This window comes from Ranitomeya imitator, chromosome 2 (assembly GCF_032444005.1).
Source record: "Ranitomeya imitator isolate aRanImi1 chromosome 2, aRanImi1.pri, whole genome shotgun sequence".
Lineage (NCBI taxonomy): Eukaryota > Metazoa > Chordata > Amphibia > Anura > Dendrobatidae > Ranitomeya > Ranitomeya imitator.
This window is the reverse complement of record NC_091283.1, coordinates 59,540,701-59,568,576: the sequence shown is the minus strand read 5'-3', so window position 1 is coordinate 59,568,576 and position 27,876 is coordinate 59,540,701. Positions and strand designations below refer to the sequence as shown.

Here is a 27,876-nt window from a genome sequence, read left to right as displayed (position 1 = left end):
CCTGTCTGCGGTCACTCCTTCCACTAGACTTCCACTGACCAGACCACTGCTGCCCGTGTACCCCTGGAACCAATTTAAAAGTGCCTACAGCCAGCCCAAGTTTGTTATGTTAGGCCTTCGAAGCCTGTCTGCGGTCACTCCTTCCACTAGACTTCCACAGACCAGACCACTGCTGCCCGTGTACCCCTGGAACCAATTTAAAAGTGCCTACAGCCAGCCCAAGTTTGTTATGTTAGGCCTTGGAAGCCTGTCTGCGGTCACTCCTTCCACTAGACTTCCACTGACCAGACCACTGCTGCCCGTGTACCCCTGGAACCAATTTAAAAGTGCCTACAGCCAGCCCAAGTTTGTTATGTTAGGCCTTGGAAGCCTGTCTGCGGTCACTCCTTCCACTAGACTTCCACTGACCATACACTGCTGCCCATGTACCCCTGGAACAAATTTAAAAGTGCCTACAGCCAGCCCAAGTTTGTTATGTTAGGCCTTCGAAGCCTGTCTGCGTCCCGTTCTTTCAACTACAACTACACTGACCAGGCCACTGATGGCCGTGTTCCCCTGGAACCAATTTTAACTTGCCTACAGCCAGCCCAATGTTAGGCCTTTGATGCCTGTCTGCCGTCACTCCTTCCACTAGGCCTCCACTGACCTGTCTATTGCTGCCCGTGTACCCCTTGAACCAACATCATTAAATATAAAAAAAATTAATTTGATTATAAAAAATAAGATCGTGTTGAGATCTCAAATGCAGACATTTTAACAATCAAAACAAACACACAACAAATATCTGGAACTGTACTACAAAGGTCCAACAGCTACAATTTCTTTCTCCTGCAAGAAGTTAACTGAAAGTTTTTTGGAGTTGTTAACACAGATATGGCATCCACCGAGTGTTGTCCTGTCGCGTCTCCTTTAAATTATTTCCAATAAGATGTTAAACTATTAATTTAATAAAATCAATAATTAAAAAAATAATTGAGTAAGTCAAAAGCACATTGCAAATAAACATTAATTACAAATCAAGAAGCATGGCGCGTCCGAGGGTGAGTAGATACCGAATAAGAATATAATCACCCTCGGACGCGCAATGCTTATTTACAACAGCCTTCCTTCCTAAGAATCAGCCCTTCCGTGGTGTAGAGAGAGGTTGTGTTACACTCCAAGGTGTTCCCCAGGTTGCCTTTCCTGAGCTTCGATCTTCCGGCTCTCGTTTAGTAGCTGTTGGAAACTACGCTGCATTAGGCCTACTAATTGTGTATGGGTGAAACAGTGGCGCATCTGCGGTCCCTCCTTCCACTAGGCCTCCACTGACCTGTCTACTGCGGCCCGTGTACCCCTTGAACCAACCTAATAAAATATTTAAAAAATTAATTTGATTATAAAAAATAAGATCGTGTTGAGATCTCAAATGCAGACATTTTAACAATCAAAACAAACACACAACAAATATCTGGAACTGTACTACAAAGGTCCAACAGCTACAATTTCTTTCTCCTGCAAGAAGTTAACTGAAAGTTTTTTGGAGTTGTTAACACAGATATGGCATCCACCGAGTGTTGTCCTGTCGCGTCTCCTTTAAATTATTTCCAATAAGATGTTAAACTATTAATTTAATAAAATCAATAATTAAAAAAATAATTGAGTAAGTCAAAAGCACATTGCAAATAAACATTAATTACAAATCAAGAAGCATGGCGCGTCCGAGGGTGAGTAGATACCGAATAAGAATATAATCACCCTCGGACGCGCAATGCTTATTTACAACAGCCTTCCTTCCTAAGAATCAGCCCTTTCGTGGTGTAGAGAGAGGTTGTGTTACACTCCAAGGTGTTCCCCGGGTTGCCTTTCATGAGCTTCGATCTTCCGGCTCTCGTTTAGTAGTTGGTGGAAAAGTACACAGCATTAGGCCTACAAAATGGGTATGGGGTGGAGAGAGATGGTGTGTTACACTCCAAGGTGTTCCCCAGGTTGCCTTTCCTGAGCTTCGATCTTCATGCTCTCGTTTAGTAGGTGTCGGAAAGTAGGCTGCATTAGGCCTACAAATTGGGTATGGGGTGGAGAGAGATGGTGTGTTACACTCCAAGGTGTTCCCCAGGTTTCCTTGCCATTGCTTCGGTCTTCCGACTCTCGTTTAGTAGTTGTAGAAAAGTACACAGCATTAGGCCTACAAAATGGGTATGGGGTGGAGAGAGATGGTGTGTTACACTCCAAGGTGTTCCCCAGGTTGCCTTTCCTGAGCTTCGATCTTCATGCTCTCGTTTAGTAGGTGTCGGAAAGTAGGCTGCATTAGGCCTAAAAAATGGGGAATGGGGTGGAGAGAGATGGTGTGTTACACTCCAAGGTGTTCCCCAGGTTTCCTTGCCATTGCTTCGGTCTTCCGACTCTCGTTTAGTAGTTGTAGAAAAGTACACTGCATTAGGCCTAAAAAATGGGTATGGGGTGGAGAGAGATGGTGTGTTACACTCCAAGGTGTTCCCCAGGTTGCCTTTCCTGAGCTTCGATCTTCATGCTCTCGTTTAGTAGGTGTCGGAAAGTAGGCTGCATTAGGCCTACAAATTGGGTATGGGGTGGAGAGAGATGGTGTGTTACACTCCAAGGTGTTCCCCAGGTTTCCTTGCCATTGCTTCGGTCTTCTGACTCTCGTTTAGTAGTTGTAGAAAAGTACACAGCATTAGGCCTACAAAATGGGTATGGGGTGGAGAGAGATGGTGTGTTACACTCCAAGGTGTTCCCCAGGTTGCCTTTCCTGAGCTTCTATCTTCAGGCTCTCATTAAATTGTGGTTAAATGGAACAACTGCATTTGGCGTACTAGTTGGTTTGGGGCCTACTATCGGTGTCTGCCACTCCTTGCTGTTCTCCTGGTTTCCTGTCCTGAAATACCATTTTCAGCCTCTCGTTAAGTAGTTGTTAATGTTAGACTGCATTTGGCCTACTAGTTGGGTTGGGGCCTACTATCGGTGTCTGCCACTCCTTGCTGTTCTCCTCCACTGAACAAAGCTGTGCCGCCTGTTTACTACGGTTGCCAATTTTGAACTGCATTTCGACTACTTACTGATTTGGCCCTACTCTCTGTGTCAGCCTCTCATTCCAGTTGTCCTCCACTGCAATGCCCCCTGGTTATTCCTGTGTTACCAATTTTGAACTGCATTTAGCCCACTTTCTTCTTTGGGCCTATATCTGTGTTTCCACTTCATCGTGCCCATTGCCCAGCCAGTGATAGATGAGTCTGCTGGTACATTGACCCATAACGCAACATTCCCCGTGCACGCTACACAACAACATTGTGACCCTGCTGAAAGTCAGGTTGCTCTTCCCGCATACCATACCACCTTACACGGGGACAAAGAGGAAGGTGCAGATGAAAGTGCAGGTTCCTTCATCAGGTGGGGGGAGGAATACTAGTTGGCGACGTCACTGGCACAGGGCCTCTCATAGTACGCAAAAGTGTTGCTGCCGGTGGGAGGCGCCCCCGCCGTGCAAACACACCGCTGTACTTTGAGGGGCCCTGTGCCAGTGCCAATGCCAACGAGTGGGCCCCCCCTGCTTGCTCAGGTTCACAGCACTTGCAAAGTTGAAATACTTACCTCTCCCTGCTCCACTGCCGTGACGTGGTCCAGATTTCCTGGGCCCACTAATTACTTGAACCAGCCCTACCCCCCACAACTTTAGCCAAATGACCCCCAATTTCAAATGCCTTCCAATTATTATAAGGTAAATTACGCTTGACAAGCTTCATTAAGAAGAATGGATGGTTTTGACATTAAAATGGGCACTCTAGGTGTTTTCCTGGCCCCCACTCACTGCCGACTATGCTGCCCCATTGACTTGCATTGGGTTTCGTGTTTCGGTCGATCCCGACTTTACGTCATAATCGGCCGATTTCACTCGACCCGACTTTGGACATAGTCGGGTTTCGCAAAACCCGGCTCGACTCTAAAAAGGTCAAGGTCGCTCAACTCTAGTCTTCCCACCTCCCCGTGTCATTCTTGGATTTCTGTTTAACAGTCCCTTTAGCTGTTTTTTTTAACCCTAGCTCTTTTATACCACTTTTACCCCCTTTCTGCAGCTATATTTTCAGGCTCCAGGGCATTTTTAGGCTATATCAGGCGGTCTCAGTGGCCAAGGGTCTCTCTTCTCCCCCTGAACAGCAGGGCATTTTTTCTGACTTATAGACCGCTTCCTACGACTACGGTCATGCTTGGGGTGTAATGCTGTCTGGTAGCCTAACTGATTGAAGCCGCAGCTTTACTTGGGGCTAGGCCACACACTTTGTTTCACCCTTAGGGTAGCCTGGTACCTTCTTTGAACCCCCGTCTGTCTCAGGGGGTCAGAGAGTGACCTTTATTATCTCCTTTTTTCTGCTATTTTCTTGGGGAGGGGTCTATTTTTCCAGGCTTTATCTGCATTTGCGCAGGTACCTTTTCTGCCTATCTTTATCTGTCTCTGCCATCTTTTTTTCAACAAGTGTCAAGAAGCATCCATATGGATGTTCATTTGTAAGGCTTCCCTTTTGTAAATACAAATTGAAACACACTGCAGCCAATTCTGCTGTTCAGTGCCCATCTTAGCTCAGATCCTGGTCTAAAGATCCATCATCCAAAAATGCCCTTACTTGGCTCCCCATCAGAGGAAATAGGCTTTTTGGGCAACACCTAGATGACATAACCAGGGAAGCTACCCCGTGCCAGACTGATCTGCTTCCCCAGAATCATTAAAGGTCTTAGCCATCTAGGTGCTTCCAGAGGTTTTACTCTATTTGGAACTCCTCTTCCCACAAAGGCAACAAGACGTCCTCCAAACCCTCCAACCCCAGACAGCCATTGTTCAAGCCTAAACCTTCCTGGCAAGAAATAGAGGATGTCCAGGTGCTCTGTGTCGGCATATGGACATTTTAGAGAGCTTGTCTACCAATCGAGGCCCTCAACAATCTGTCAGAGCAATGGCCGCTGTGGTGGACTTTGGCCCCTTATCTTGACACAAACACAACATACTGTACGTGCATGAGCTTTTAAACATTCCCTTTGCTGGTTTTTCTCACGGTTTCTCTTTTTTTTTAGTGCCTATCAGGAAAAATACCAGACAGCTCTCACAGTTCTATTTGCCATTGAAGAAATTAATAGGAACGAGGATCTTCTACCAAATATCACTTTGGGAATTCACCTATTTGAATCCTTCATGAATGAAGCTGAAACGCTGAAAGGTTATATGGAAATACTAAGTGGAGGGCGCTACCAAATTCCTAATTATAAGTGTGCGAGCCAAGGACATCTGGTAGCTGTGGTGGGGTTTGCATCTTCAGTTCTTTCTCTTCTGGTGGCAAATACATTTGGAATTTATGGCTACCCACAGGTAGGTGTCTTTAGGATGCCCCTCTGTGATTTAATATGTTCCTAAGTAGAGAACTCCCTCTATGATTGCCATGTACTCTAATAATTGTACTGGTGTGCCAGGGTGCATGCATAGTTCATACATCATCCTAGTAAGGCACTGTATCCTTCTCAAGAAGTAATAGCATAGTATTAATTAGTTTGGAGTATTTCCGGATGTATACTTCCAATTCAAGGCGTTAATGTGTGCTACAACAAAGCCATACGGTGGCATATCTCAGTCTTTGGCTCTTAGTTTCATTTAAAAAAAAGTATTTTGTGTATTTTTTTCTGTGCTAAGTCATTCTGTATAGGGAAGTGCAGCAGACTATGTTCTTATGTAGAAAATTAGGAAAGTCGAGTATAGCAAAAAGTCTGTTGGAATATGTTGGCCTCATGCACTTGCCTAAATTTTTTAGGTTAATGCATGGAATTTACTCATATAAAGAAGCTTTAGCTACTGTTTAGACTGTGACATTTGCATCATAGGCTCGGTTTCTTCACATCAGTTAAGGATAGAGGCGCATATATTACTTTTTTTGCAAGCAGAATTACAGCTCCCATTATAAATCAATAGGTAGAGTTGAGCAAAAACATTTTCAGGACTCTAGTTCAGTGACCATGTTTGTTAGTCCTTGTTGTCCGAACCAGGGCCCAGTGAACCTACTCTTATTTGCCATTATCATTGATTACATTGCATAGGCGTCCATCATCGAAGAGGCGCCAGGGATTGGCGCCTCTTCGATGATGGACGCCTATGCAATGTAATCAATGATAATCCAAAGAGGCACCCAGATGCCTGAAGGTAGGAGGAAGTTCCTATGGCCATGGTCCACAAACTACCAATGTGGCTGCTGGTCCTGGCTTCTGCGAATCATTTTGCTTAACTCTATCAACAGGATCTGTCAAGAGCTACAGTGAGGTCACTTCTCTCTGGCTTATGCATATATTATATTAATGGAGCCTAAAGGCCCCTCTACAGATTAGATGAAAGATGGCGAGACCCAATATTTTTGGTGGGTCCATCCGATGCTTATGGGGGCTTCTCAAATCTTTCCTGAAATATTATATTAGCTGGAAATCAGGAAATTTAATGGGGTTCTCACAAGAAGCATTTCTGAGACCAACCCTGGGACTCTCGCCTGTCTCCCGAACACAAAAGCTCTCTCCAGTCACTGCTATGGGAGTGCTCTATACAGCCGAGCAAATGTGCTGTATTCTCTTACTTCAGAAGTGGGACCTGCATCTGTCAGACATAAATGTTTCTCGTGAGACAACCACTTAAAATACCTGATCCTTTTGTTTTCGGGGAGGATAACCCACTGTCAGAGATTTCTGGCAGAGGTTTTATCCCTTCTATTGAAAACGATGGAGTAGCAAAATAACTGTTGTCAGAACGAGGATTTGGCCCATAGCTATCTAGTGTATGGTCAACTCAAGGTTTTGTCATGTTGTTACAAAATGGAAGCAGCCGAATTTCAAACTTTATGGTCAGTTCCTATCAGATTCAACCACAGATGCCATTTTTGATGACAAATAAGAAGGTCCTTTTGCATTACAGATCAGCTATGGGGCCACAGACCCTCATCTAAGTAATAAGTTGATATTTCCATACTTCTACCGCACTGTTCCCAGCTCTGTCCATCTGAGCAATGCATTGAGTTCAGTGCTGAAGCATTTTGGTTGGACCTGGGTTGGAATAGTTTATTCCAACGTTGAAAGCAATGAAAATGCAATCCAAATGTTAAAATCTTCCATTATAACACAAGGCAGTTGCATTGAGTTCACAGAAAAGTTCCTCGGTTCCACAAACTACTGGATACCGGAGTATAAACGTATTGCCAAAGTCATTTCTGAGTCCTCGGCAACCATTATTGTCTTTTGGGCTGACCTGGAATTTACAAGTAATTTATATATGTTAGTACATACTTTAGCAAGGACAGAGAAAGTCTGGATTATTCTTACCGACATATACCATCTCCTGATCACAAACAAGGACGTCGTGGACCTCAGGCCTTTCCATGGAACCTTGGCCATTCAGATGAAAACGCTGGAGATTCCTGGACTCATGCCTTTCCTTTGGAACATCACGTTGGACCAATACACCTTCTGCAATTTTATTTTCCTCTGCAAGATCGTCTTATATGAATGTAAAATAGTTGATGGCAAATTGCTACATCACACGTGCAAACACGACGAGGCAAAGAAGATTCTGATGGGTGCAGAGACCCTGGTGGAGAGTTATCGAGTATATAACGCCATATATGCCTTGGCTCATGCCCTTCATATGTTTATGGCATCCAAGTACTGGAAGGAATCGCAGATAGAGGGTGCATCTCTATCTTATGAACATCCATGGAAGGTGACTCGAGTGACAAGACTTCTTTTTGTATACCATAGCGAATAGCAATTATTTTTTTAAGTTATGGTCCATATTTTAAAAACATTGTTTTTAGACCCCAAATTTTCACTTGTCAATATCCTAATATATATTCCCATAGTCCTTTTTGAAACACAAGGCTGCAGGTCACTTCAAAAATCAATAAGTTACATATTCAATTGTGGGATACCACAAAAGAAGAGGAAGTGAAGAAGGAGAAAAAATTATTTAAAAGGTAATAAATTTATTGAAACAATATGTTAAAAGTAGTACAAAATCATTAACATGGGGGAGGAGAAAGAAAGGGGGAGGGGGGGTTTAAACCACCAGACTGGAGAAAACGGATCTGCACTATACCATGGAGGGTTAAAAAAGTAAACCCAATAGGAATATGATGGTAGTAATGGTACAGAGAAAAGAAAAAGGCGATCTAGGTACACAGAGTAAAATTATATAAACATCCACATAGAGCAAAACATAATCCCCAAATGCATAGAAAGTATCATATTAAAGGGTTAATGTACAGGCACAGGGTAAGTACATGTCTATCCAGAAGTACAAGGCAAGGAAAAAACCTGCTAATGTACTAGTGAGTACACCCACAGTAAAGTGCCCATGTGGAAAAGCTGCCAAAAGAAAGATTTTATGCAAGGAATGGATTGCCTGTGGTGCAAAGCAAGTGCGATGTTATCTAGCGCTGATGGTAAGGTGCAGATGCGGTTCCCGTGCGCCCGACAAGCACTGTTTCGCCGTAGCTTCTTCAATAGGGGCGAGGACAGGGTTTTGGAGGTGTGGGGGGCTTTTATAGGATGTTAGGAGGTGACGCTGAGTAAACCGGAAGTATCCCAGGCAGCTTCCAACTGCGCGCGCGTCATAGGGCCGTCCCACCATGCCAAAGGGACTTCCGAGCATGCGCACCGTGACACGCAGTGGAGCGCACTGCGGTCACGTGATTGGCGCCTCTTGGAAGTCAGGGAGGAGTACGGACCCCGCGCGTGCGCAGTACCGCTCCGGGATACACAAGAAGAAGGAGGGAGTGTAAACAAGATGACCCTGGTAGGTTACAGCTGCGCACGCATCACAGGGCCGTCCCACCATGCCAAAGGGACTCCCGAGCATGCGCACCGTGGCACGCAGTGGAACGCACTGCGGACATGTGACTGTCGCCTCTCGGGAGTCAGAGGGGGAGTACGGACGCACAATTTTTTCTCCTTCACTTCCTCTTCTTTTGTGGTATCCCACAATTGAATATGTAACTTAATATCCTAATATATGTTTTAAAGGTTTTAGAACTACCTTTGTAATACACCGCTCCAGCTGTCAGGGACCTGCCACTTGATTTGAGGTCCTTAAGTAACTACCATAGCGTAACACATACCGTAATACTAGAGGAACAGCTTCATAAAGATTCCCTGTAGAAATGGTCTTTTTAGCATTATCTATAAAGCGAACTTATATTGTTGCCCCTAGCTGTAGGTTAATAAGCCTTTTGAAGAGTCATGGAAATGGCGGCACACCTACGCAGTCATGCTATCTTCAAACCCTCCCGTTCTGGTCAATTCCTGTCTCCTCCAAGCTTTTCAATGATCCTTTAGTCATGTATAGTGTAGTGATGAAGAGGGCAGACTACATCCCAGCCCTCCTTCACACATCCTGGTCATTGTTCCTTTTCCCCTATTATTAACATCAGCCCCCAGCTGTGAGCTTTCCCTCTGCTGGTTATGAAAATTGAGTGAGAGCCCGCGCTGGTTTTTTTACAATTTTAATTCTTTATTTTACGCAGAAGGGACACAGTGGGTGCTGAATCCAACTCCCATCATTGTCGCCTGGTAACGCTGATCTCAGGGAGACCACGTGACAATGATGTGAGCTGCCTTCAGCAGCAGGCACCTGGTCCATGTGAAAGACCTGACATGTGTGCACCACCATTGAATATAATGCAGCTCTTCAGAAACATACCGCATATGGAAACAAAAACAGATGTGTGAAGTGGTGGGCCTCACTGTGTTGTGCAGGTTCGAGAAGTGCAACACAACCAAAGACTTGGAGGGAGCACATTATGAAGATGAGTTGCCAGGTGAGGGGAGGGGGGTGATAATGAAACTTGGAAGATAGGGTTTAGATAATAGAACGTATTACTGTCCAGGATAATATTATTGTTGCATGTCTCTTCAGGATAATATCACCACCCCGTCTGGTCAGGACAGCGGCACCACCCCATGACTCATATCAGCATGTCCCCATGACTCATCAAGATAGCTGTACCACACCATGAATCTTCAGGATAGCAGTACTGCCCCCATGACTCTTTAGGATAGCAGTACTGCCCCCATGACTCTTTAGGATAGCAGTACTGCCCCCATGACTCTTTAGGATAGCAGTACTGCCCCCATGACTCTTTAGGATAGCAGTAGCACCCCCATGACTCTTTAGGATAGCAGTACTGCCCCTATGACTTCAGGATATTTTACCAAAAAACAAGGCCATATAATTATAGCTCATCCATAAATATAACAGTATCAACCAAAAAAACAAATATGGACCACAGAGCAGTAGATTAAAACTTGATATTTATTGAAAAATATTAATAACATGCATTAAAAAACTAAAAAAAAATGAGGCACGGTTAAGGGATAGTGACACCTTAGTGCCACATGCAAAGGCGGTTGGTTATGTGTCAAAAATGCAAAATCAGGCTACAAAAAATACATAGTATTGTCTCTATCATAGAAAATTGAAAAAACAGCACGTCAAATAATGAAGATAGCAATGAAATGGCAGTAAAAGGTATAGATACTCATGAACACTCTAAGGCTACGTTCACATTAGCGTTTTGCGGGACTGCGTCGGGCGCAGCCACGGCGACGCATGCGTCATGCGCCCCTATATTTAATATGGGGGCGCATGGACATGCGTTTTCATGCGTTTTGTGATGCATGCGGTTTTTTTGGCGCAAGCGTCAGGGCGCAGAGGATGCAGCAAGTTGCATTTTTTTTGCGGCCAAAATCCGGCCAAAAAAGGACGCATGCGTCACAAAACTATGCATTTTGCATGCGTTCTTGTTTGCGTTGTGCGTTGCGTCGCCGACACAGCACCGCACAACGCAAATGTGAACGTAGCCTAATTATGATATATAAACTGACACGTGCAATGCGATAATACAAAGATGTAAGTAAGAATGGAGCCTATCTCAGAAAATCCAAAGAATCACTCCCATATGAAAAATTTAACATATCATGGCTGCTGTGAAATCATAATCAAAATGGGACACACAAGTATTACCAATAAAGATGGTGCAGTCAAAATGCCGTTAATTAAACCAACCTCGGGTGAGGACATGGAAGAGGAACCCAGGGGTGACTGCACCATCTTCATTAGTAATTCTTGTGTGTCCCTTTTTGATAATGATTTCACAGCAGCCATGAAATGTAAAATTTTGATATGGGAGTGATTCTTTGGATTTTCTGTGATAGACTCTATTGTTATTTACAACTTTGTATTATTTATATTATTGCACGTGTCACTTTATCTACTATTTAATGGTATAAGGGTCACTTCCGTGTTTCTATCTGTCCTTCTGTCACGGATATTCATTGGTCGCGGCCTCTGTCTGTCATGGAATCCAAGTCGCTGATTGCCACGTCCAATCAGCGACGGGCGCCGTCCGGCGGCAACATGGCCGCTCCTTCCTCCCCGCAGTCAGTGCCCGCTCCGTACTCCCCTCCAGTCAGCGCTCACACAGGGTTAATGGCAGCGCTAATGGACCGCGTTATGCCGCGGTGTAACGCACTCCATTAACGCTGCTATTAACCCTGTGTGACCAACTTTTTTACTATTGATGCTGCCTATGCAGCCTCAATAGTAAAAAGATCTAATGTTAAAAATAATTAAAAAAAATAAAAAATCATCATATACTCACCTCCCGGCGCCTTTCCCGCTCCTCGCGATGCTCCGGTGACCGCTCCATGCAAGCGGCAGGTTCCGGTGGCAAGGATGGTATGCGACAAGGACCTGCCATGACGTCACGGTCATGTGACCGCGACGTCATCACAGGTCCTGCGCCCATACCAACTCTGGGACCGGAAGCTGCCGTGTGCACCGCACACAGGGCCAGGACTTCAACGGCCTTTCGGAGGGTGATTATTTTTTTATGTTTATTTTTTATTTTAAGTCTGTATAGTACGTGGCTCTGTGCTGTATACTCCGTCGCTGTGCAATATACTACATGGCCGGGCAATATACTACGTGGCTGGGCAATATACTACGTGGCTGGGCAATAATCTACGTGGCTGGGCAATATACTACATGACTGGGCAATATACTATGTGACTGGGCAATATACTACGTGGCTGGGCTATATACTACGTGACTGGGCAATATACGACGTGGCTGGGCAATATACTACGTGGCTGGGCAATATACTACGTGGCTGAGCAATATACTACGTGGCTGGGCAATATACTACATGGCTGGGCAATGTACTACATGGACATGCATATTCTAGAATACCCGATGCGTTAGAATCGGGCCACCATCTAGTCTACTATATAATTGTCTAAGGGTTACTTCCGTCTGTCTGTCCTTCTGTCACGGTTATTCATTCGCTGATTGGTCTCGCCAGCTGCCTGTCATGGCTGCCGGGACCAATCAGCGATGGGCACAGTCCAGAAAAAAATGGCCGCCCCTTACTCCCCGCAGTCAGTGCCTGTCGTGTTGTGAGTTCTGTTTTTGGGCTCCCTCTGGTGGTTACTGATGGTACTGGGTGATTTGTGTTCTGCTGTCTCTGGTGTCCACCTGTTCTATTAGGATTTGGGAGTTTCCTATTTAACCGGGCTTTCTTGTCATTTCCCCGCCGGCTATCAAGGTTATCAGAGTGTTTTGTTACCTCAGCTTCTGGCTTCAGTAATCTTCAGGACAAGCTAAGTTTTGATTTTCTTGTTCCACGTTTTGCTTTATTTTTGTCTTGTCCAGCTTGCATATAATTGTCTCTTTGCTGCTGGTTGCTTTAGTGGGCTGTAATTGCTCCTCATGTTCCATGAGTTGGAACATGAGTTCAAGTAATTACAGGATGGTTTTTTGAAGGGTTTTTTGCTGACCGCGCAGTTTACTTTTGTATCCTCTGCTATCTAGTTTTAGCGGGCCTCATTTTGCTGAATCTGTTTTCATACTGTGTATGTGCCTTCCTCTCATTTCACCGTCATTATATGTGGGGGGCTGCTATTTCTGTGGGGTATTTCTCTGGAGGCAAGAGAGGTCTGTGTTTCTTCTAATAGGGGAAGTTAGATCTTCGGCTGGTGCGAGACGTCTAGGATCAACGTAGGCATGTTCCCCGGCTATTGTTATTTGTGTGTTCAGGTTTAGGGTTGCGGTCAGCTCAGGTTCCATCACCCTAGAGCTCGTTGGTGCTTGTCCTTTCGTGATTCCCTGCCATTGGAATCATGACACTGTCGCCCGCATACTCCCCTCCGGTCACCGCTAACACAGGGTTAATGCCGGCGGTAACGGACCGCGTAATACTGCGGCTAACGCACTCTGTTACCACCGCTATTAACCCTGTGTGTCCCCAACTTTTTACTATTGACGCTGCATATGCGGCATCAATAGTAAAAGATGTAATGTTAAAAATAATAAAAAAAAAATAAACCTGCTATACTCACCCTCTGTAGTCCGCTGAGCTGCTCCCGCCGGCCGCCATCTTCCGCTGCAGTTTCCGGTGGCAAAGATGGTATGGCAGAAGGACCTGCCATGACGTCACGGTCATGTGACCACGACGTCATCACAGGCCCTGCGCGCCTGCGCGACAAGGACCTGCCATGACGTCATGGTCATGTGACCACGACGTCATCACAGGCCCTGCGTGCATGCGCTAAAAAGACCTGCCATGACGTCACGGTCATGTGACTGCGACGTCATCACAGGTCCTGTGCCCATACCAACGCTGGGATTGGAAGCTGCCGTGGACTACAGGGGGCCTTCGGAAAGGTGAGTATATGTTTATTTTTTATTTTTTCACCTGTGACAAACCTGGCTGGGCAATATACTACGTAGCTGGGCAATATACTACGTAGCTGGGCAATATACTATGTGACTGGCCAATATACTACGTGGTTCTGTGCTGTATACTACTTCGCTGTGCAATATACTACGTGGCTCTGTGCTGTATACTACGTCACACGGCAATATACTACGTCGCTCGGCAATATACTACGTTACTGGCCAATATACTATGTGGCTCTGTGCTGTATACTATGTCGTTCGGCAATATACTACGTTACTGGCCAATATACTACGTGGCTCTGTGCTGTATACTACCTCGCTGGGCAATATACTACGTAACTGGGCAATATACTACGTGACTGGGCAATATACTACGTGACTAGGCAATATACTACGTTACTGGCCAATCTACTACGTGGCTCTGTGCTGTATACTACGTCGCTGTGAGATATTCTACGTCACTGGGCAATATACTACGTCACTGGGCAATATACTATGTCACTGGGCAATATACTACATCACTGGGCAATATACTACGTGTCTGGGCAATGTACTACGTCACTGGGCAATATGCTACGTCGCTGGGCAATATACTACGTAGCTGGGCAATATACTACGTGACTGGGCAATATACTACGTGACTGGCAATATACTACGTGGCTGGGCAATATACTACGTGGCTGGGCAATATACTACGTGGCTGGGCAATATACTACGTGACTGGGCAATATACTACGTGACTGGGCAATATACTACGTGGGCTGTGCAATATACTACGTGGACATGCATATTCTAGAATACCCGATGCGTTAGAATCGGGCCACCATCTAGTATATTATAATTAGAGTGTTCATGAGTATCTATACCTTTTACTGCCATTTCATTGCTATCTTCATTATTTGACGTGCTGTTTTTACAATTTTCTTTTCCATGATAGTATTGTCTCTATGTATTTTTTGTAGCCTGATTATTTTAATCTACTGCTCTGTGGTCCATATTTGTTTTTTTGGTTGACTCTTCAGGATATTAGCACTACCCAATGACACTTCAGAAAAGTAGCACCACTCGATGACGTCAGGAGAGCAGCGCCCCCTCATGACTCTACAGGAGAGCAGCACCTCCTCATGACACTTCAGGAGAGCAGCGCCCCCTCATGACTGTTCAGGAGAGCAGCGCCCCCTCATGACTCTTCAGGAGAGCAGCGCCTCCTCATGACTCTTCAGGAGAGCAGCGCCGCCTCATGACTCTTCAGGAGAGCAGCGCCTCCTCATGACTCTTCAGGAGAGCAGCGCGCCCTCATGACTCTTCAGGAGAGCAGCGCCCCCTCATGACTCTTCAGGAGAGCAGCGCCTCCTCATGACTCTTCAGGAGAGCAGCGCCCCCTCATGACTCTTCAGGAGAGCAGCGCCTCCTCATGACTCTTCAGGAGAGCAGCGCCTCCTCATGACTCTTCAGGAGAGCAGCGCCCCCTCATGACTCTTCAGGAGAGCAGCGCCCCCTCATGACTCTTCAGGAGACAGCGCCCCCTCATGACTCTTCAGGAGACAGCGCCCCATCATGACTCTTCAGGAGACAGCGCCCCCTCATGACTCTTCAGGAGACAGCGCCCCCTCATGACTCTTCAGGAGACAGCGCCCCATCATGACTCTTCAGGAGACAGCGCCCCCTCATGACTCTTCAGGAGACAGCGCCCCCTCATGACTCTTCAGGAGAGCAGCGCCGCCTCATGACTCTTCAGGAGAGCAGCGCCTCCTCATGACTCTTTAGGAGAGCAGCGCCCCCTCATGACTCTTCAGGAGAGCAGCGCCTCCTCATGACTCTTCAGGAGAGCAGCGCCTCCTCATGACTCTTCAGGAGAGCAGCGCCCCCTCATGACTCTTCAGGAGAGCAGCGCCCCCTCATGACTCTTCAGGAGAGCAGCGCCCCCTCATGACTCTACAGGAGAGCAGCGCCTCCTCACGACTCTTCAGGAGAGCAGCGCCCCCTCATGACTCTTCAGGAGAGCAGCGCCCCCTCATGACTCTTCAGGAGACAGCGCCCCCTCATGACTCTTCAGGAGACAGCGCCCCATCATGACTCTTCAGGAGACAGCGCCCCCTCATGACTCTTCAGGAGACAGCGCCCCCTCATGACTCTTCAGGAGAGCAGCGCCCCTCATGACTCTTCAGGAGAGCAGCGCCGCCTCATGACTCTTCAAAAGTAATTACCATGTTATGGTAAGTTCATTCACTTCCAGATGAAGCATACTTTGCAGAACAGTCATCAGATGTGGTGCAGATCCTGGTATAAGGCATATTCAATCTGTGGGTGATTACCAATGTACATTTTACTGAACTTAGATCCCAAGAATGTTTACTGGTAATTAATAGCAATTGTGACATTTATGCTCTGTATATCCTGTATATGTTTCTTCATGCAGCTTCATCAATTTCTTAGAAGAGTGCAGTTTACCAATAGCGCTGGAGAGGACGTATACTTTGATGAACATGGAGATTCTGCTCCTATGTACGATCTGATTAATAGGGTGACCCGACGCAAGGAGAAACTTAGAAGTATCAGAGTTGGAAACATCACATCTAGCTGTGGGGAAAACGTGTCGGTTGATGTATCAGCCATTGTATGGGCTGATCGTCTTGCCCAGGTAGACATCTTGTTCGTTTGTGCTTGAAGACAGTAGACAGTGCAGGATTTCTCTTAGAAGGAGAGTGAATGAGAGAAGGCTGACCTCTAGTATAGCGTCTCTGCAGTCATAAGCAATCAGGTGATCGTCTATCATAGGGTCTAATGCATGTACATTATTCAATAAAGAGCTAGAATATATTCATATTACAGTATGACCATCTCGGGGACTGGAAACATCAGAAAAGCGGCACCGAATGTTGACCTTAAAATCAGCATGGTGGGCACTGATATTATGGGCCTTTTCTCTAGGACTGATTTGACAAATTAAGGTTATTTCGTAATAGTGAAGCAAAAGGATGGTGTTAGGAGACCAATTCTGTCCCACTTGGCAGCTATAAAAAAAGCTGTACTGCTGTAGCTACAAAATGCATAGTAACATCTCTATTGTAGTCAGGAAAATACATAGAAATCATGAGGTTCCTTCAACCCAACCCAACTCACATCCTCAAAAAAATATGTGGTGGAATAAGTGGGCTCATGCCTCCCAGCTTTAAAAAAAATATGAGAGGGATATGTGCAGCGCCCCAGAGTCCTGGTCGTTGCAGTAATGTTATTCTTCCACCAGGGGGAGTGATGTTACGTCTGAGGGCAATAAAGGAGATCACCTTACCAGGTATCACTAACCACACAACACACTTCACACTCCAGGCCGCCAGGGGGAGCCATGCTTCTATCTATTAGGGCACTCCTCACAATTAGGTAAAACTGGTAGTCTGGACAGGAAGTTAGACAGAAGCTGGCTGGAGCGAGAGGGAGCCAGAAGCAGACTGAGGTCTGCAGAGGACAAGGGTCCACGGAGCTGCACCTGCCCCACGTGCGGCAGCATCCTAAGAAAGGACACAAAGGGAATTGTCTTGTAGTGAGTGAGAAACGAAGTCATAGCAAAGGAGAGGAATATCAGAGGGAGACCAGCCAGGAGCAGGCTGCTTCCTTCTGAAGCGCAGAAGCCGGTAGCCAGAACACCGAGTGAGTAAGGATCTCTATGCGTTACTTCAGATACTGGCAGGACAGTTGATTCCACGTTGGCTGCCCGACCTTATACCCAGGAGGCACGGTGGCAACTTGTGGGGGCTGGGGCGTCATAGGGTCCCTGTAAAAAAAACCTCAGGCCATCAGTCATACGGGTGTGTCCTATCCGTCAGGGGGACAGAGAGAAAGAGAAATTACATCCACGATAGTTGTGAGGACCTCACCGAGAAGCTCAGCAGGGAGGAACTACAACACTCAGGCGCTAGAGGAAGGCTACTGATTTCCACCTGGATAAGGGGGACTCTGGAATTGCCTTCAGAGCGGCTGGACTCTGCCTGCCCTGTGGTCTGGTGCCCTGGACTGTGGACACTGAAGCCTTCAGTAAAGGTAAAGATACTGCAACCTTGTGTCCTCGTTATTCACTATGCCTCACATCATTCATCATCTACTCTCTGGGAAGCCCTGGGGACATACTTCACCTGTGGGAAGGTATACCATCCAACTGCCATAACATCACCACAGCGGACCCCTAAGCAGCGTCGGTCACCCTGACTGAATACCACAGGTGGCGTCACGAACACTATCCCTTTAAAGAGCTTTCGCCAATTTATCAACGGACGTACCCCTAGGGCCATGGACCGGGTCAGCCACCGTGACATCCCTGACGAGAACCGAAGGGCCCGGTGTTATGATCTGGTGGTTTAGGAACAGCATGAGACAAGCTCTGAAGGAGGTGGTATCTGTACTGACCGCAAACCCTGAACCTAGCAGCGCAACTAAAAATAGTCATGGGGGGTACCTGACGCTCCCTAGACCCCTCGGCACAGCCTAAGATCTAACTTCCCCTAAAGATGGAAACAGGAAACCTATCTTGCCTCAGAGAAAATCCCCAAAGGAAAGATAGCCCCCCACAAATATTGACGGTGAGAGGAGGGGAAAATAACATACGCAGAAATGAAATCAGATTTAAGCATAGGAGGCAAGTCTAGCTTGATAGATAGGACAAGAAAGGATACTGTGCGGTCAGTATAAAAACTACAAAACAATCCACACAGAGTTTACAAAATCTCCACACCTGACTAAAGGTGTGGAGGGTAAATCTGCTTCCCAGAGCTTCCAGCTAACAGAAATAATCTATACTGACAAGCTGGACAAATATAGAATGCACAGAACAATAAGTCCACAACATGTGGACTGAAATGAGCAAAACCAGAACTTATCATTGCAGAACTGGTCAGGAAACCAGGAGAATCCAAGCAGAGATGTGAATCCAGCCAGGAAACATTGACAAGTGGCACAGGCTGAAGAAAGAGCCAGACTTAAATAGCAGAGCAGAAGAGACGATAAGTGGAGGCAGCTGATGACAGCTAACTCCAAGGAGCAGCCATACCACTAGAAACCACAAGAGGGAGCCCAAGAGCAGAACTCACAAAAGTGCCACTTACAACCACCGGAGGGAGCCCAAGAGTGGAATTCACAACAGTACCCCCCTCTTGAGGAGGGGTCACCGAACCCTCGCCAGAGCCCCCAGGCCGATCAGGACGAGCCAAGTGAAAAGCACGAACCAAATCGGTAGCATGGACATCAGAGGCAACAACCCAAGAATTATCCCCCTGGCCATAACCCTTCCACTTGACAAGATACTGAAGCCTCCGCCTCGAAAAACGAGAATCCAAAATCTTCTCAACCTCATATTCCAACTCTCCCTCAACCAACACCGGGGCAGGAGGGTCAACCGAGGGACCAACGGGCACCACATATCTCCGCAACAAAGATCTATGGAAAACATCATGAATGGCAAAAGAGGCAGGAAGAGCCAAACGAAAAGACACCGGATTAATAATTTCAGAAATTTTATAAGGACCAATAAACCGAGGCTTAAACTTAGGAGAAGAAACCTTCATAGGAACATGACGAGAAGACAACCAAACCAAATCCCCCACACGAAGCCGGGGACCAACACGCCGACGGCGGTTGGCAAAACGTTGAGCCCTTTCCTGAGACAACGTCAAATTGTCCACTACATGAGTCCAAATCTGCTGCAGCCTGTCCACCACAGAATTAACACCAGGACAATCAGAAGGCTCAACCTGCCCAGAAGAAAAAAGGGGATGAAAACCAAAATTACAAAAGAAAGGTGAAACCAAAGTAGCCGAACTAGCCCGATTATTAAGGGCAAACTCGGCCAACGGCAAGAAAGACACCCAATCATCCTGATCAGCAGACACAAAGCATCTCAAATAGGTCTCCAAGGTCTGATTAGTTCGCTCAGTTTGGCCATTAGTCTGAGGATGAAACGCCGAAGAAAAAGATAAATCAATGCCCATCCTAGCACAAAAGGCCCGCCAAAATCTAGAGACAAACTGAGAACCTCTGTCAGACACAATATTCTCCGGAATGCCATGCAAACGAACCACATGCTGAAAAAATAATGGAACCAGATCTGAGGAGGAAGGCAACTTAGGCAAAGGTACCAGATGGACCATTTTAGAGAACCGGTCACAAACAACCCAGATAACAGACATCTTCTGGGAAACAGGAAGATCCGAAATAAAATCCATGGAAATATGCGTCCAGGGCCTCTCAGGGACCGGCAAAGGCAAAAGCAACCCACTAGCGCGGGAACAGCAAGGCTTGGCCCGGGCGCAAGTCCCACAGGACTGCACAAAAGCACGCACATCGCGACACAAGGAAGGCCACCAAAAGGACCTAGCAACCAAATCTCTGGTACCAAAAATCCCAGGATGACCAGCCAACACTGAACAATGAACCTCAGAAATTACCTTACTTGTCCATCTATCAGAAACAAACAGCTTCCCCACTGGACAGCGGTCAGGCCTATCAGCCTTAACATTCTTAGATCCCGGAAGATACGAGACCACAAAATCAAAACGGGAGAAAAACAGGGACCATCGAGCCTGTCTAGGATTCAGCCGCTTGGCCGACTCGAGGTAAATCAGATTCTTATGATCGGTCAGGACCACAACACGGTGTTTAGCTCCCTCAAGCCAATGTCGCCACTCCTCAAACGCCCACTTCATAGCCAACAACTCCCGATTGCCGACATCATAATTGCGTTCCGCAGGCGAAAACTTTCTGGAAAAAAAAGCACACGGTTTCATCAAAGAACCATCAGACTCCCTCTGAGACAAAACGGCCCCTGCCCCAATCTCAGAAGCGTCGACCTCAACCTGAAAAGGAAGAGAAACATCCGGTTGACGCAACACAGGGGCAGAAGTAAATCGGCGTTTAAGCTCCTGAAAGGCCTCAACAGCCTCAGAGAACCAATTAGTCACATCAGCGCCTTTCTTCATCAAATCAGTAAGGGGCTTAACCACACTGGAAAAGTTGGCAATGACACGGCGATAGAAATTAGCAAAGCCCAAAAATTTTTGAAGACCCTTCACAGATGTGGGTTGGATCCAGTCATGAATAGCTTGGACCTTAACAGGATCCATTTCTATAGACGAGGGAGAAAAAATAAAACCCAAAAAAGAGACCTTCTGAACTCCGAATAGGCACTTAGACCCCTTCACAAATAAAGCATTATCATGAAGGATCTGGAACACCATCCTGACCTGCTTCACATGAGACTCCCAATCATTGGAAAAAATCAAAATATCATCCAAATATACGACCATGAATTTATCAAGATAATTGCGGAAAATATCATGCATGAAAGACTGGAACACAGATGGAGCATTAGAGAGCCCAAATGGCATCACAAGGTATTCAAAATGGCCTTCGGGCGTATTAAATGCAGTTTTCCATTAGTCACCCTGTTTAATACGAACAAGATTATATGCCCCTCGGAGGTCAATCTTACTAAACCAACTAGCCCCCTTAATCTGAGCAAACAAATCAGTAAGCAAAGGCAAGGGGTATTGGAATTTGACCGTGATCTTATTAAGAAGACGATAATCAATACAGGGTCTCAAGGAGCCATCCTTCTTAGCAACAAAAAATAAACCCGCTCCCAATGGTGACGAAGAGGGCCGAATATGCCCTTTCTCCAAAGATTCCTTAAGATGGCTCCGCATGGCGGCATGCTCTGGCACAGACAGATTGAAAAGTCGGCCCTTAGGGAACTTACAACCAGGAATCAAGTTAATAGCACAATCACAGTCCCTATGTGGAGGAAGGGAACTGGACTTGGGCTCATCAAATACATCCTGGAAATCCGACAAAAACTCAGGGACCTCAGAAGAGGGGGAAGAGGAAATTGACATCAAAGGAACCGACATAGTTTTCCAATCTAGCACCGGATTATGTTCCTGTAACCATGGAAATCCCAGTACAACAACATCATGCAGGTTATGCAACACTAGAAAACGTCAATCTTCCTGATGTGCAGGAGCCATGTACATAGTCATCTGTGTCCAGTACTGAGGTTTATCCTTGGCCAAGGGTGTAGCATCAATGCCCCTCAAAGGAATAGGGCTCTGCAAAGGCTGCAAGAAAAAACCACAGCGCCTGGCGAATTCTAAGTCCATTAAGTTCAGGGCAGCGCCTGAATCCACAAATGCCATGACAGAAAAGGACGACAATGAGCAAATCAGGGTCACAGATAAGAGAAATTTAGGCTGTATAGTACTAATGGTAACAGACCTAGCGACTCTCTTAGTACGCTTAGGGCAATCAGAGATAACATGAGCCGAATCACCACAGTAAAAACACAGCCTATTCTGACGTCTGAATTCCTGCCGTTCTATTCTAGTCAAAATGATATCACATTGCATAGGTTCAGGACTATGCTCAGAGGATACTGCCATATGGTGCACAGCTTTGCGCTCGCGCAGACGCCGATCAATCTGAATGGCTAGAGACATAGATTCGCTCAAACAGGCAGGCGTAGGAAAGCCCATCATAACATCTTTAAGGGTTTCAGAAAGACCTTTTCTGAAAATAGCAGCCAGAGCCTCTTCATTCCATTTAGTGAGCACACACCATTTTCTAAATTTCTGGCAGTATAACTCTGCCGCTTCCTGACCTTGACACAAGGCCAACAGGGTTTTTTCTGCATCATCCACAGAATTAGGTTCGTCATACAATAATCCGAGCGCTTGAAAAAATGCATCTACATTCAATAATGCCGGATCCCCTGTTTCAAGAGAAAAAGCCCAGTCTTGAGGGTCACCACGCAGCAAGGATATGATGATTTTCACCTGCTGAATGGGATCACCAGAAGAACGGGGTTCAAAGCAAAAAACAATTTGCAGTTATTTTTAAAGTTCAAAAACTTGGATCTGTCCCCAAAAAAACAAATCAGGAGTAGGAATTCTGGGCTCTAAAGCCGGAGTCTGGACAACATAGTCCTGGATACTCTGTACTCTTACAGCAAGTTGATCCACACGAGAAAACAAACCCTGAACATCCATGCCAAAACATATATCCTGAACCACCCAGATATCAAGAGGAAAAAAAAAAGACAAACCAAAGCACAGAAAAAAAAATGGTTCAGAACTTTCTTTTCCTTCTTTTGAGATGCATTTAATTCATTTTTGGCCACTTGTACTGTTATGATCTGGTGGTTTAGGAACAACATGAGACAAGCTCTGAAGGAGGTGGTATCTGTATTGACCGCAAACCCTGAACCTAGCAGCGCAACTAAAAATAGCCGTGGGGGGTACCTGACGCTCCCTAGACCCCTCGGCACAGCCTAAGATCTAACTTCCCCTAAAGATGGAAACAGGAAACCTATCTTGCCTCAGAGAAAATCCCCAAAGGAAAGATAGCCCCCCACAAATATTGACGGTGAGAGGAGGGGAAAATAACATACGCAGAAATGAAATCAGATTTTAGCATAGGAGGCCAGTCTAGCTTGATAGATAGGACAGGAAAGGATACTGTGCGGTCAGTATAAAAACTACAAAACAATCCACACAGAGTTTACAAAATCTCCACACCTGACTAAAGGTGTGGAGGGTAAATCTGCTTCCCAGAGCTTCCAGCTAACAGAAATAATCTATACTGACAAGCTGGACAAATATAGAATGCACAGAACAATAAGTCCACAACATGTGGACTGAAATGAGCAAAGCCAGAACTTATCATTGCAGAACTGGCCAGGAAACCAGGAGAATCCAAGCAGAGATGTGAATTCAGCCAGGAAACATTGACAAGTGGCACAGGCTGAAGAAAGAGCCAGACTTAAATAGCGGAGCAGAACAGACAATAAGTGGAGGCAGCTGATGACAGCTAACTCCAAGGAGCAGCCATACCACTAGAAACCACAAGAGGGAGCCCAAGAGCAGAACTCACAAAAGTGCCACTTACAACCACCGGAGGGAGCCCAAGAGCGGAATTCACAACAGCCCGGCTCCGAGTACCCCATTGACCTACTGGGGGCGATCCATATGTATTGCTGCATGTATACTGTATTTATATCTCTACTGAAGCCCCTTAGTGGCACCCATGGCACCCGTAGAGTATGATGTCCCCAAATCACCCCACCCACACAGTATGGTACCCCGTAGTGAATGTTCTCACACAATGTCCTCATAAGTGCCCCCAACCCAGTATGATGCTGACACAGTGCTCCCAATGTGACCTTCAGCAAAGCATAATGCTCCTAAAGTTCCCCTCATTCAGTATGATGTCCCCATAGTTCCCAAACATACAGTATAATGTCACACACAGCCCCCATACATGGTATCTTGGAACCAACTGTCCCCCACTGAGTACGATGTCCCCATACCTCCCAAACATACAGTATGTCACCCACAGCTCCCCAGCATGGCACTTAGTCTCCCGCACAGTATGATATCCCCATAGTTCCCAAACATACAGTATGATTACATGGTATCATGAAACCCTCAGTCCCCCACACAATATAATGATCCATACAGCCCACCACGGATAGTATTATGGTCCACACAGTATCATAGTTCCCACTTAGTATGAAGCTCCAACACACAGTATCATGGACCCCACTCAATATGATGATCCTCACACAGAATCAGTGTCCCCACAGCCCCCAACAAGTACTGACATAAAAAAATAAAACTACTCCTTTAGCACCTTTTTCCAGATGGTGACGCATTTCTATTCCTCTCCTAGACACCACCACGTTCTGTCTGCAGTGACAGCTGCCGACCTGGGTCCAGGAAAATGATACTGAAAGGAAAGCCAACCTGCTGCTATGATTGCGTTCCTTGCCCCAGAGGAGAGGTTGCCAATCACACTGGTAAAGGCTGGCACCACCATAGCTCTCAGTATATGGCACGTGCCGTGCCGTAATATGAGACTATCAACCTTGTGTTTAATTCTTTCCTACAGACATGATCAGCTGTTGGAAATGCCCAGATGACCAATGGCCGAATGGAAAGAAAAATGAATGTATTGAAAAACAAATTATCTATCTGTCCTATGAAGACTTCTTGGGTACAACTCTTGTTTGCAGCGCCATTGTGCTTTCTCTAGCTTCCCTCTTCATCCTTGCCATCTTCACCCATTATCAGAACTCTTCGGTCATTAAAGCCACCAACAGAAATCTAAGTTTCCTTCTTCTCTTGTCGCTTACTTTTACATTCTGCAGTTGTCTGGTCTTTGTTGGACATCCAGGACACATAACTTGTTTACTACGGCAAACAGTTTTTGGAATGTCTTTTACGGTCTCAGTGTCTTCCTTATTGGCAAAAACCATACTTGTGGTTATGGCCTTTCGAGCTACCAAACCTGGAAGCCGAATGAGAAGATTCATGGGGAGGAAGCTCCCATGGACCATTGTTGGTTTGTCCTCTTCTTTCCAGGCAGTTATCTGTGCCTTGTGGTTGGGAACACATCCCCCTACCCAATTTTTGGATCTCCACTCACAGGCCGGTGAGATAATTGTTGAATGTGAAGAGCACCTTGGCTTCTACCTCATGTTGTCCTTTATCGGCTGCCTTGCCATGGGATGTTTCATCATAGCTTTTCCAGCTAGGAATCTACCAGACAGATACAATGAAGCAAAGTTCATTACTTTCAGCATGTTGGTCTTCTTCAGTGTCTGGATTTCCTTCATACCGGCATACCTGAGCACCAAAGGGAAGTATACAGTGGCTGTAGAGGTTTTCGCCATCCTTGTATCTGCAGCCGGTGTTTTGGGGTGTATTTTCTTTCCCAAATGCTTCATAATCTTTTATGCACCAGAAAAATAAAAGAGTAAAGCAAGAAAAGTTCTGAGGCTTTTGACAAAATGTTCAAGTTAAAGACCATTCCAGCCGTGGATCAAAGGGCAAATAAAGAAACAATATCTAAAATTCTCCTATTTTAGTAAAAGTTGGGGTTATAGATAATTTAGCAACAAAAAAAAGTGTAATTGGTGGAGAAAGATTGTACTTGGTGGACCTAGGTCTATTTACAACCTATGTAACTGTATGTTATTTCCAATAAAAAGTTGTCTCCGTGTAACTTCTGTTAAGGTGGCCTAGTGGTGGCCCGTAGCCCAGACTCCCCTTTATCAGTGGGGGCATGGAGACACTTTAATTTCAATAGTCGCCCTGTGGTGCCACATTGGTCTTCGGAGTGGTTGATACAGGAGAAATGCATCACAGTCTGCAGCCATTCTTGGTGATAATAGCCAATAGACAAGGGTGCTTGAGGCGGTACAAAACTTTACAATATTATCCTTAAGACTTTAAAACAATTCTGCTACTATTTTTTTGCTACCTCATCTGAGAGCAGCATAATATAGAAGCAGAGATCCTGATTCCAGCGATGTGTCACTTAGTTTACTGGGTGCAGCAGTTGTGATAGAATCACAGTTTTCTTAGCTGCAGATCTAGCAGAGCTCACAATGCTGAGCTGTGTATAACCCCGCCCACAGCACTGATTGGCCGCTTTTAGTGTATACTGTGCATTGACAGAAAGCTGCTAATCAGTGGTGGAAATGGGGTTGGACTAGGAGTCATAAGGCACATAGTCCTCTAGTGATAATCTCCTGCTGATAAAACACTGATTTAATTTAAACCCCAAAACAGAGCCTAGTAAGTAACAGATTGCTGGAATCAGGGTATCTGCTCCCGGATCACATAAGAAAAACAAACAAATGGATCTGAACCAATCAATATACAATGACCAAAGGTGCCCCAGCAGTCAGTTGGCCACTCAACTTCTTTTGGAGACTAAAGGTACCTTCACATTTAGCGACACTGCAGCGATCCTGTCACACACGCCGATTCAGCGATGTCTGCAGGAGGTCCAGCGACGAAATAAAGTTCTGGCCTTCTAGCCCCGACCAACGATGTCACAGCAGGATCCTGATCGCTGCTGCGTGTCAAACTGAACAATATCGCTAGCCAGGACGCTGCAACGTCACAGATCGCTAGCGATATCGTTCAGTGTGAAGGTACCTTAAGAGGTCACCAGAGACAGGCTGAGTGTTCTGCTCCTTATTGATCAAAATTTCAAAAATGTAATTATGGTAAAATATTTTGAAAGTGCCATCAATATTCCCTTTCTGAATGGTGGAAGGGACTTGCCTTAAGACACTAAAGGTACCTTCACACATAACGATTTCGTTAACGATATCGTTGCTTTTTGTGACGTAGCAACGATATCGTTAACGAAATCGTTATGCGTGACAGCGACCAACGATCAGGCCCCTGCTGGGAGATCGTTGGTCGCTGGGAATGATCAGGACCTTTTTTTTGGTCGCTGATCACCCGCAGACATCGCTGAATCGGCGTGTGTGACCCCGATCCAGCGATGTGTTCACTGGTAACCAGGGTAAATATTGGGTTACTAAGCGCAGGGCCGCGCTTAGTAACCCGATGTTTACCCTGGTTACTATTGTAAAAGTTAAAAAAACAAACAGTACATACTTACATTCCGGTGTTTGTCGCGTCCCCCGGCGTTAGCTTCCCTGCACTGTGTCAGCGCCGGCCGGCCGGCCGTAAAGCAGAGCACAGCGGTGACGTCACCGCTGTGCTCTGCTTTACGGCCGGTCGGCGCTGACACAGTGCAGGGAAGCTAACGCCGGGGGACAGACACCGGAATGTAAGTATGTACTGTTTGTTTTTTTTAACTTTTACAATGGTAACCAGGGTAAACATCGGGTTACTAAGGGCGGCCCTGCGCTTAGTAACCCGATGTTTACCCTGGTTACCCGGGGACTCCGGCATCGTTGGTCGCTGGAGAGCTGTCTGTGTGACAGCTCTCCAGTGACCACACAACGACCTAAACAGCAACGCTGCAGCGATCGGCATCGTTGTCTATATCGCTGCAGCGTCGCTAAATGTGACGGTACCTTAAGGAGAGAGGGCAGCACTGAATCACCAATGTGCCACCTCCTGTGAGTGGAGCACCATCTCCTATCAGCACTGTCAGCTAAGTACTACTATGTCAATACTTTACTCCTGATGAACCTTTGCGATAAACAAAGGGGAAAACGCTTTGAGTTCTTTTGAACATGATACTTATGCACATGTGGCAGCCATTTCACGTTCCCTGGCTTCCATTGTGTTGTCATGCACATGAAATATAACACCTTCTTGAATATC

The 27,876-nt window shown here is 46.0% G+C and overlaps 1 protein-coding gene across 1 annotated transcript in view; it reads left to right on the top strand.

Annotated features, from left to right (window-relative positions):
- The window catches only part of LOC138666250 (vomeronasal type-2 receptor 26-like), a 36,666-nt gene extending 11,133 nt beyond the window's left edge, over positions 1-25,533 (top strand). The window contains exons 2-6 of the mRNA XM_069754480.1: positions 5,056-5,347; positions 6,926-7,726; positions 16,161-16,382; positions 24,452-24,578; positions 24,671-25,533. Coding sequence (XP_069610581.1) covers positions 5,056-5,347; positions 6,926-7,726; positions 16,161-16,382; positions 24,452-24,578; positions 24,671-25,533 — 2,305 coding nt within the window. The remainder of the gene's footprint in view (positions 1-5,055; positions 5,348-6,925; positions 7,727-16,160; positions 16,383-24,451; positions 24,579-24,670) is intronic.
- Positions 25,534-27,876: the final 2,343 nt, after the last annotated feature.